Genomic DNA, 12,406 nt, shown 5'->3' on the forward strand with positions numbered 1-12,406 from the left:
TAAGATCTTTTAATAGAAGTAATTTACAAATATGTTTAACTTTCTGGCACCAGTTGATTTAAAAGAAAAAACGTTTTCACCGGAGTACCCCTTTAAGCACCAAACGAACAGCCTTTTATGCTACCGACTAATGACAAATTACAGCTAATTAAATACTACGTGTCTGAATGGTGCCAATGTAAATGACTGTAAAATTATAGACAAAAACCGAACTTAAAGGAGTACTCCGCCCCTAGAAATCTTATCCCCTATCCAAAGGATAAGGGATAAGATGTCTGATCGCGGGGGTCCCCCCTACAATCTCCCTGCTGCACCCGGCGTTCGTTTAGAGCGTTGGGTGCAACGCCGGAGGCTCGTGACATCACGGCCATGCTCATGATCTCACAGCCACGCCCCCTCAATGCAAGTCTATGGGAGGGGGCGTGACGGCCGTCACACCCCCTCCCATAGACTTGCATTGAGGGGGCATGGCCATGACATCACAAGCGGGGCGTGGCCATGACGTCACACGCCTCTGCCCCGCATGGCCAGTCATCCAGCATGGAGCGAAGTTCGCTCCGTGCTCCGGATGTCTGGGGTGCCGCAGCCAAAATCGCAGGGTCCCCAGCATCTGGACCCCCGCAATCAGACATCTTTTTCCCTTATCCTTTGGATAGGGGATAAGATGTCTAGGGGCGGCGTACCCCTTTAACTTTTTTTGTCTTAAATTTTGGACTTTTTTAAATCTTATTATCTATGAAGCATTCTATTTCCTCCCGTTAAAGGGGTATTCCAGGAAAAAACTTTTTTTTTTATATATCAACTGGCTCCAGAAAGTTAAACAGATTTGTAAATTACTTCTATTAAAAAATCTTAATCCTTTCAGTACTTATGAGCTTCTGAAGTTAAGGTTGTTCTTTTCTGTCTAAGTGCTCTCTGATGACACGTGTATCGGGAAACGCCCTGTTTAGAAGAGGTTTGCTATGGGGATTTGTTTCTAAACTGGGCGGTTCCCGAGACACAGAAAAGAACAACCTTAACTTCAGAAGCTCATAAGTACTGAAAGGATTAAGATTTTTTAATAGAAGTAATTTACAAATATGTTTAACTTTCTGGAGCCAGTTGATATTAAAAAAAAAGTTTTGTCCTGGATAACCCCTTTAAAGGGGTACTCCGGTGAAAACCTTTTTTCTTTTAAATCAACTGGTGCCAGAAAGCTAAACATATTTGTAAATTACTTCTATTAAAAAATATTAATCCTTCCAGTACTTATTAGCTGCTGAATGCTACAGAGGAAATTCCTTTCTTTTTTGGAACACTGATGACATCACGGGCACAGTGCTCTCTGCTGACATCTCTGACCATTTTAGCAACCGTGCATAACAGATGTATGCTAAGGGCAGCATGGTGGCTAAGGGCAGCGCTGGGGCCTTGGGTTCAAATCCCACTAAGGACAACAATAAATAAATAAAGACTTATTATTATAATAACGTCAGCAGAGAGCACTGTGCTCGTGATGTCATCAGAGAGCATTCCAAAAGGAAAAGAATTTCCTCTGTAGTATTTAGCACCTAATAAGTACAGGAAGGATTAAGATTTTTTAATAGAAGTAATTTACAAATCTGTTCAACTTTCCGGAGCCAGTTGATTTAAAATAAAAAAGGTTTTCACCGGAGTACCCCTTTAAGTCTTACCTACACTATTGTCCCGCAACCCTCATGTATTGCTTCAATCGATTTCAACTACAGGTTTTAGAATTTTTGGGAAATGCCAAAATGAATCGCACTTTAAGTGGTCCAACCCTAAATCGCTCAAGGATATTTTCCGTTTATTTGATGTACAATCGAAGACAAAACGCAAAACATGTCTGTATAGATATTTATATATATATATATATATATGTATATATTACCCATTCCCCTTTTCTGTTCCGTTGTTTGTTTGCTTTTTTTGTTTGTTTGTTTGTTTTCGTAATAAATGTTTAGACAACTCGATCTTGACAAAGAAAACATATACAGAGATGGCGCCTGTGTATAACCATACAAAGAAGCATCCAGCAATGACACTGATACATTGTAACACTGCATTCTGAATTCGGAGAAATGTTACGAGCGGTTGGCTATGGCGCAGCGCTCGTCACATGCATTATGCATATCGCCAGGAGGGTCATTTAGTTTTTTTTTTCCATTTGTTTGTTTTGTTTTTTAGTTTCTCAACTCAAGATTTTCAATGTTTCAACAAACCTTCCTTCAAGCCATCCAAGCTCGACTCTTGCTTTTCACCCAAATCTTCGGCCGAAACTCCGCTTGAGTCGTCGCCATGACATGTCCTAGTTTCAAAAATGTTGTTGTTGTTGTTCACTTGGCTGCCGTTTTGCTTGAGAAGCCGAAACACCTCTGCTTCCAGGTCCCTGATCTACAAAGACAGGATGGGAAGGGAACGAAATGCGTTGGGCGAATTCTGGCGAACGAACCCACCCCTTACTAGCAAACCTGCCGATGCGTCGGTCGTGTTACTCACGCGTGACTGCAAGTTTTGAACTTCTGCAAGGTGAACTTTTTCCATGTCTTCAATCTTCTTCTTCTCAACGTCTTGCCTTTTCATGAAGTCAACTTCCCTGCAATATGGAGAAAGCGATGAAGGTTTAACTTTAAAGAATTACCTTAAGAGTAGTCGAGTGGTGAACCCAGTGGTGAACAACTTATCCCCTATCCTAAGGATAGGGGATAAGTTTGAGATCGCGGGGGGTCCGACCACTGGGCTCCCCTGCGATCTCCTGTACGGAGCCCCGACAGCCAGCGGGAAGGGGGCGTGTCGACCTCCGCACAAAGCGGCGGCCGACACGCCCCCTCAATACAACTCTATGGCAGAGCCGAAGCGCTGCCTTCGGCAATCTCCGGCTCTGCCATAGAGATGTATTAAGGGGGCGTGTCGGCCGCCGCTTCGTGCGGGGGTCGACACCCACTATCTGGCCGGAGAGCCTGGCCCCCGTACAGGAGATCGTAGGGGGCCCCAGCGGCCGGACCCCCCGCGATCTCAAACTTATCCCCTATCCTTAGGATAGGGGATACGTTTTTCACCACTAGACTACCCCTTTAATTCTTAAAAAAGGGTAAATTCAAAAAGATAACAAGCTGATCAGTGGGAGTCTTCGAGTCTTGGACCTCCACCAATGACCAAGAACTGTCCCCCAAGAGCTTAAAGGGGTACTCTGCTGGAAAACTTTTTTTTTTTTAAATCAACTGGTGCCAGAAAGTTAAACAGATTTGTAAATTACCTCTATTAAAAAATCTTAATCCTTCCAGTACTTATTAGCTGCTGTATGCTCCACAGGAAGTTCTTTTCTTTTTGAATTGTTTTCTGTCTTTTCTGTCTGACCACAGTGCTCTCTGCTGACACCTCTGTCCATTTCAGGAACTGTCCAGAGCATGGCCGGTTTGCTATAAGGATTTGCTCCTGCTCCAGACAGTTCCTGACCTGGACAGAGGTGTCAGCAGAGAGCACTGTGGTCAGACAGAAAGGAAATTCAAAAAGAAAAGAACATCGTGTGGAGCATACAGCAGCTGATAAGTAATGGAAGTAGAGATAAGCGAACTTACAGTAAATTCGATTCGTCATGAACTTCTCGGCTTGGCAGTTGATGACTTTTCCTGCATCAATTAGTTCAGTTTTCAGGTGCTCCGGTGGGCTGGAAAAGGTGGATACAGTCCTAGGAGACTCTTTCCTAGGACTGTATCCACCTTTTCCAGTCCACCGGAGCACCTGAAAGCTGAACTAATTTATGCAGGAAAAGTCATCAACTGCCAAGCCGAGAAGTTCGTGACGAATCGAATTTACTGTAAGTTCGCTCATCTCTAAATGGAAGGATTAAAATTGTTTTAATATAAGTAATTTACAAATCTGTTTAACTTTTTGGTTTAAAAAAAAAATGTTTTCCAGTGGAGTACCCCTTTAACTACCACTTTGAAACATTACTGAGGGCTAAACTCAAAAATGAAGCCCCATAGACAGTGAATGAAGTGGTGGCCAAGCATGCGCACTACCACTCTATATACTTAGGAGACAACTGACATGCTCATGTTATAGATAAGACATGGCGTATGGGATGGTATATAGCTTTGATATATTTAAAATGTAACAAAAAATAAAAACCCTTTTCCCACTCTTCTTGCTTTGTATCTACAGCTCATATGCAGATCTAGGTGTATCCAGCATAGTCAGATCCTGCAGTCACAGTCGCTCCCATCTGTCCTACTGAACAATTTAAAGGGGTACTCTGCTGCTCAGCGTTTGGAAAAAACTGTTTTGAACGCTGGAGCCGATGCCGGGAGTTCGTGACATCATAAGCCCCGCCCCCTCATGACTTACCACCCCGCCCCCCCCCAATGCAAGTCTATGGGAGGGGGCGTGACGCTGTCACGCCCCCTCCCACAGACTTGCATTGAGGGGGCGGGATGGGATGTCATGAGGGGGTGGGGCGTGACGGCATGAGGGGGCAGGGATATGATGTCACAAGCTCCCGGCACCAGCGTTCAGAACAGTTTGTTCCCAACGCTGAGCAGCAGAGTACCCCTTTAAGCAACTGCAAGGATACTATACTATAGTGGGGAACATTGATCATGATGTCTACTAATTCCTTGGATCTCTACAGAAACAGGTAATTGAGGTGGATGCTTTTTAGCTGAAAACTTGTATGTATCTCACTTCTGTTGGAAATCCTTGATCAATTTCTTGGCCTTATTGTATTTCTTCTCCAGGGCCTGGTACTGACTTTGCGTCTCTTTCAGGTGCTCGTTGACCGTATGACACAGAGTCTGAGCCTCGATCCAATAACTTTCCAGCTTCATCATCCTATCTTTGTTCTCCTCGATGTTTTGTTGCAGCTGCGTTTTCTCCAGTTCCCACCTCACTTTTTCATTCTCTGCGGCTTTAAGCTAAAGGACAGAAAAAAATCCTTATCAGAAAGAGAAGTTCCTGGAGGATCCCATAGACAAAGAATAATTTACTACTACTCTATCTATCTGTCTATATCTATCTATTCATCTATCTCATATCTATCTATCTCATATCTATCTATCTATCTCATGTCTATCTATCTATTTCATATCTATCTATCTCATATCTATCTATCTATCTCATGTCTATCTATCTCATATCTATCTATCTATCTATCTATCTATCTCATATCTATCTATCTCATATCTATCTATCTATCTCATATCTATCTATCTCATATCTATCTATCTATCTATCTCATATCTATCTATCTATCTCATATCTATCTATCTCATATCTATCTATCTCATATCTATCTATCTATCTCATATCTATCTATATATCTATCTATCTATCTCATATCAATCTATCTCATATCTATCTATCTATCTCATGTCTATCTATCCATCTATCTATCTCATATCTATCTATCTCATATCTATCTATCTCATATCTATCTATCTCATATCTATCTATCTCATATCTATCTATCTATCTCTCTCATATCTATCTATCTCATATCTATCTATCTCATATCTATCTCATATCTATCTATCAATCTCATATCTATCTATCTATCACATATCTATCTATCTCATATCTATCTATCTCATATCTATCTATCTATTAATCTAGCACAAATCTATCTCTCTATCTCATGTCTATCTATCTATCTCTCTCTCTCATATCTCTCTCTCATATCTATCTATCTCATATCTATCTCTCTCTCTCTCTCATATCTATCTATCTATCTATCTCATATCTATCTATCAATCTCATATCTATCTATCTATCACATATCTATCTATCTATCTATCTCATATCTATCTATCTATCTCATATCTATCTATCTCATATCTATCTATCTCATGTCTATCTATCTATCTATCTCTCTCATATCTATCTATCTCATATCTATCTATCCATCTCATATCTATCTATCTATCTCATATCTATCTATCTCTCATATCTATCTATCTCATATATATCTATTAATCTATCTATCTCATATCCATCTCTCTATCTCATATCTATCTATTTATCTCTCATATCTATCTATCCCATATCTATCTCTCTCATATCTATCTATCTCATATCTATCTATCTATCTATCCATCCATCTATCTATCTCATATCTATCTATCTATCTCATATCTATCTATCTATCAATCTCATATCTATCTATCTCATATCTATCTATCTCATATCTATCTATCTCTCTCTCTCTCATATCTATCTATCTATCTATCTATCTATCTCATATCTCATATCTATCTATCTATCTATCTCATATCTATCAATCTCATATCTTTCTATCTATCTCTCATATGTATCTACCTTTCCATTGGTTGCATCTGGTATTGCAGATCAGCTCCACTAAAGTGAATGGGGCAGGGTTCCAATACCTCACACAACCTGGACAGGTGCGGTGCTATTTTTGGAAGAAAGCAGCCCTGATTTGTTATTTTGGTTATTTTTTAGCATTACACCAGACCCATTCATATAAACAGGCTCTTATATGGTGGTCTGTACTATGGTCCTCCATTGCAGGCCACACTGCGCTCTGTAGGTGTCCTGACCTCCGTAATGTAAAATTTATTATGTTTATGCTTTAGCTAGAAAGACAAGATCTTGAAAACTATGTTAGAAACTCCCAGATATTCGTGCCTCTTGACTCTAGAGCAGTGTTTCCCAACCAGTGTGCCTCCAGCTGTTGCAAAACTACAACTCCCAGCATGCCCGAACAGCCAACGGCTGTCCGGGCATGCTGGGAGTTGTAGTTTTGCAACAGCTGCAGGCACCCTGGTTGGAAAAACACTGCTTTAGCGTATGCATAAAGACCACCCCCACAGAAGGGCTCAATCGGTTTTGGCAGAGACACGCCTGTCCATTCTTATGCAAACACCTAGGACTTAAAGGGGTACTCCGGTGAAAACCTTTTTTCTTTTAAATCAACGGGTGCCAGAAAGTTAAACAGATTTGTAAATTACTTCTATTAAAAAATCTTAATCCTTCCTGTACTTATTAGCTGCTGAGTGCTACAGAGGAAATTCTTTTCTTTTTGGAATTCTCTCTGATGACATCACGAGCACAGTGCTCTTTGCTGACGTCATTATAATAATAATAACTCTTTATTTATTGTTGTCCTTAGTGGGATTTGAACCCAAGGCCCCAGTGCTAACAACTGAGCCACCATGCTGCCCTTAGCATACACCTGCTATGCACGGTTGCTAAAATGGACAGAGATGTCAGCAGAGAGCACTGTGCTCGTGATGTCATCAGTGGTCCAAAAAGAAAGGAATTTCCTCTGTAGCATTCAGCAGCTGATAAGTACTGGAAGGATTAAGATTTTTTAATAGAAGTAATTTACAAATATGTTTAACTTTCTGCCACCAGTTGATTTAAAAGAAAAAAGGTTTTCACCGGAGTACCCCTGTAAATATCCCACAGCCATCAGTATGTCAGAGCCGGCCATTTACTCCCGCTGCGCCAAACCATTAAAATGTTCTCGCAAATCCCCCCTCTTTTTTTTTTTGCAACTGAGTCTATATCCTCACACAAACGAGCCCCGGCCTCCGCCATGCCCGCCGCCAAGAAGAAGAATGGATAATTGCAGCCTTACCTTTGTTTTCAGCTTCTGGATTTCAGCTTCGGTGACTGCATGCTTAATCTGCAGCTGCAAGGAAATAAAGGGAAAGAAAAAAAAAAAAAAAGAGTCAGAAAGGGATGATCGGAGGGCGGCTGTGTGTACCGCTGGGCTGTGGAGGGTCTGTGAAATAAAAAAAAAATTAAAAAAAAATTAAAAAAAAATAAAAAAAATAAAAAAGAAACGCTGCAGTGCAGTGGGACGTAAATTATAATGTCTCATTGAAAAAAATTTTTTTAATAAATAAAATAAATATATAATTTTATGCACTGTGTCAGTCTTTAAATCTGGATCCGACAACTTGTAATCGTAATCTCGGACCGTAAAAATGTTGAGTGGCGTCCAACCTGCCGCCATGAGATAAAACCATCAACATAAACGTCTTTGACGCAACAGTCTACAGCAGCCGAGTGAGTCATCCCATGGTTACATAACAGCGCGGATCGCTGATCGGCTCCATCCCGGCTGCACGGTACTTACTATTACACAACAGTGCCGGGAATAGAGCGGAATGACAATGTAATGGGGGGAGGGGGGGGGGGGGAGGGGGTATACTGCCTACGTACAGGTATAATGGGAGAAGTCAGAGTAAAATATTACTACAGGTCAGATTAAAAGTACCCAATGGGGATCATACCAAAAGGTGCCCTGTTCAATAAAAAAAAAATATAATAATAATAATAAAAATTATATATATATATATATATATATGTAATACGAGCAAGATAGAGCCGCTCACCACTCCTCCGTCCGCTGCGCCTCCTTGTGCTACGGACACCGGTACCGTCCCCGGTTCAACCAAGATCATAAGAAAGAAATGTCCGGCACTCAGGTGTTTGCAGGTAAAAGCTTGGTATGGCTTTATTCTCAACGGCCAACACAGGACAGGATCTGACGCGTTTCGCACTGAAGAGTGCTTAATCGTAGATGCACATACATTCACAAAACACCGTTAAAATACACAAGAATTTGGTCACATGACCGGATACATCTTAATTAAAACGGGTGAATACAAAGACACGGCACTCATTATACAAGACTCATCATGGATTTCCAGTACCGTGTCTTTGTTATCACCCGTTTTAATTAAGGTGTATCCGGTCATGTGACCAAATTCTTGTGTATTTTAACGGTGTTTTGTATGTATGTGCATCTACGATTAAGCACTCTTCAGTGCGAAATGCGTCAGATCCTGTCCTGTGTTGGCCGTTGAGAATAAAGCCATACCAAGCTTTTACCTGCAAACACCTGAGTGCTGGACATTTCTTTCTTATGATATATATATATATATATATATATAAAAATTCCCAATGACGCAGCACTCCAAAAAAAAGGTGCATTTATTTACACAGAAACATTGCTGTATTGAGACATGTGTGAATAAATGCACCTTTTTTTGGAGTGTTGCGTCATTGGGAATTTTTGTCTATGAAGAACCCTGATCAGGTTTAGACGCTGGCACCCGCCTTTTGTTAATCAGAGCTGTGCTGCAACTTTCTTTCTTTTACCATATATATATATTAATTTTTAATATGTGGCTCTGTTCAGTTTCTTAAAGGGGTATTCCGGGATTTTTTTTTATTTGACTATGCTACAGGAGCTGTAAAGTTAGTAGTTCATAATATAGTGTCTGCACCTGTGGGTGACGGTTTTCTAACAATTCTTCTGTGATTTTCACCCCAATATTTATTTTTACCAGCATACAAAATGACTGTTGTCTCAGATTTTTCCCAGCTTGCAATGCGGCCGAGACCAGACATCACTAGTCAGCTGATGACAGGGAGCCTGTCTGCTTCAATGGGTGGAGCGATCGCTTGGTGGGAGAGAGATCAATCTGCAACTAATGCAACAGCTGTAGGCACCCTGATTGAAAACCACAGGTCTTTTGTTTCAATGGGTGGGGTGGCTGATGTGTGGGAGGGAGGAAAATGGCATTGTGGGATTTGTAGTAAAAAAAAATAAGTCAAACAGGAAATACAAGTTCACGAAAAGCTAGCCACAGTGTTATGGTAATCTCATGACTTAGCCATTTATCTCCAAGACAAGCGCAGATCCTTCCTAAGCATGTCCATTACTGTCTGCCAGGTAAGTACTAAAATCACCTTATGGTGGAGAACCCCTTTAAACCATTAGCCTGTATGCAAAGAAATCCATTGCTGTAAATTCTTGCAGGTCGTTTCACCTGCTGTTGGGTATCTAGGGGCGTAGCTAGAAACGTAGCAGTTGCACTGGGGCCCTGATGCCTAAGGGGGCCCCAAAGCACATCTTCCCCATAAGAGACCAGTAGTATAATTTGCATATGGGGCCCTGTTGCAGATTTTGCATCGGGGCCCAGAAGCTACAAGCTCTGCCTCTGTGGGTACCCATATCACTGGGTCCTGTAGGGCAATTGCTCCCTGCACTCCTGATTACAAGCCTTTAACTGCTGGGACATCAGTAGACTGGGAAAGCTGGGTGGCACACATACTGCCTGACACCCAGCTTTCCTAGTCTACTGAAGCCTCACCAGATAGGCTACTTGTCCTCTCTGCACTGCTCACTACAAAAGCTCCGCCATGCCCTCTCTCTGCCCCAGCACTGATGCCTTTTCTCCCTCCTAACTCTTCACCCAGTCTACAATAAATCCTTCCCCTCACCGCACCGTCCCCTCTCACTGCCCCCGCACTAAATATCCATAGAGTTTATTTTTTGTATTATTTATTTATTTGTTTATTTATTGATTTTTCTCTTCCAGTGCCAGTGATAAAGTATTATACAATATTTTATTCTGTACAATGTGGTATGGATTTAATATTTATATATATATATATATATATATATATATATATATTCATAGAGTTCGTGAGGGGTAGTGTCATTTGTTCACATTTATATCCATCTATCTATCTATCTATCTATCTATCTATCCTATCTAATATCTATCTATCTCATATCTATCTTAGTATTAGAGAGTGTGAGAGCAATAACACCAAATTTAAGACACCTGCTCCATATTCACACCTGAGACATTGTAACACTATTGAGTCAGATGACCCTTGATAAGGGAAAAGGGCCCAATTTGGATATTACCACTTAGGGGGTTTCCTCACTTTTGTTGCTAAGGTTATACATTATTGGCTGTGTGTTGAGTTATTTTGAGGGGACATAATACTAAACACTGTTACACAGGCCGTGCACTCACTACTTTACATTGTAGCAGTTGGTCATGTCTTCAGTGTTGTCTCATGAAAAGAAAGAAAAAAATATTTACAGAAATGTGAGGGGGTGGACTCATTTATGGGAAAGACTGTAGATATCTACAGTATCGGACTAGCCCAGATCAGCACCGGTGCTGAAGACAGCTCATTACAAGGTTTAAAAGATAGGTGAGAGTCAGTCTGCTGGTGAGGCTGTGAGGAACCTGCCCCACAATGTTTGCTGCCTCAAAAAGGAGACTTTGTGACCTGTGTAACATAATTGATTTCTACTTGTTTGGGTGGCTGGTAGTAAGCCATCTGTATGGAGAGGAAAAAGATCTGTATAGTTAGTGCTGGACAGCCAGGATTTATTCAGCAAAAGGACCACCCGTCCTAAGTGTTCACAGCAGTCCCCCTTTAGTAGTAATCACAGGACACACAGAACTCTTCTCCTGATCTCTGAAACCCATTAAAGGGGTACTCCGGCATTAAGACATCTTATCTCCTATCCAAAGGATAGGGGATAAGATGCCTGATCGCGGGGATCCCGCCGCTGGGGACCCCGTGATCTTGCACGCAGAAACCCCTTATAATCAGTCCCCGGAGCATGTTCGCTCCCAGTCTGATTACTGGCGATCACGGGGGCCGGAGCATTGTGACATCATGCAATATATAGGTCGGACCAAACGACCGCTTCATCCGAGACTCAATCAGCATAGACTAAATATAAAAAGAAAATTCCTGCTGCATGGTGTTTCTAAACATGTCACCTTAGTGCACCCTGACCAGAATCGATCAATTGCGATCACACCAATAGATTTTGTGCCAGCCACAAGCCACAACAAATAACCGTTTCGAGCAGCTCAAAAGATTAGAGATGTTTTGGATATACAAGATGCAAACTGTGTCCCCTCCTGGGTTAAATGAAGTCGGAGAAGTTATTGCCTAATTATGTTGTATACTCACACGAATTCTGTGTACATCCTTCAAGCCATTGTGTGATACAGCTACATCCATAATACTACACGCCAATGGTAATCCCAGTGCGCCTGCGCACCTACAACATCTGTCCATTCACTGAACATCAATTCTATTTGCGCTTGCGCATTAGTCCATTACCATCCACACATACCACTCTTCATTAATATATTGTTTATTTCAAGCATTTTATTCTTCTTTTTTGTGATTTTATATGTGTTGCTATTTTATGTGGATTTTTCTATTTTATTGTTGTATTTTAACTTTGGAAATTTTTATTGGTTCCGGTTCGACCGGTACAGTAACCGGACTCGGAAGGAACTCCCATTGTTGTTTTAATACTACACGTGTATCCAGACCGTTATTGCCTGATGAAGCCGGTCCGGGCTGGAAACTGTTAATTTTGCATTGCACCCTTACAATAATTACTACATGATCTCAGAGGTCTGTGCCCCGGTTGATGTCCCAATTTCTAGGTTATATGACCTTTTCTACTATAGATTCTACACCGGATTTCCCACCAGAAATATCGGAGGGACCAGGAGGCTGCGACTATCTTGTTATATGCTACCATAGATGTTATGCTCTCAGCATAACTCTCCCAGGTAAGGGTCCATCTTGTTGGCCCTGC

At 41.3% G+C, this 12,406-nt stretch overlaps 1 protein-coding gene across 9 annotated transcripts in view; it reads right to left on the bottom strand.

The window, feature by feature from the left end:
- PPP1R9A (protein phosphatase 1 regulatory subunit 9A) overlaps positions 1-12,406 on the bottom strand; it is a 325,401-nt gene that overhangs the window by 57,426 nt on the left and 255,569 nt on the right. For all 9 annotated transcript variants that reach the window (XM_056518985.1, XM_056518987.1, XM_056518981.1 and 6 more), the window contains exons 8-11: positions 7,598-7,651; positions 4,684-4,913; positions 2,500-2,596; positions 2,223-2,394 (exon numbers count right to left, since the gene is read on the bottom strand). In XM_056518985.1, the coding sequence (XP_056374960.1) occupies positions 2,223-2,394; positions 2,500-2,596; positions 4,684-4,913; positions 7,598-7,651 (553 nt within the window). The remainder of the gene's footprint in view (positions 1-2,222; positions 2,395-2,499; positions 2,597-4,683; positions 4,914-7,597; positions 7,652-12,406) is intronic.

This window comes from Hyla sarda, chromosome 5 (assembly GCF_029499605.1).
Source record: "Hyla sarda isolate aHylSar1 chromosome 5, aHylSar1.hap1, whole genome shotgun sequence".
Lineage (NCBI taxonomy): Eukaryota > Metazoa > Chordata > Amphibia > Anura > Hylidae > Hyla > Hyla sarda.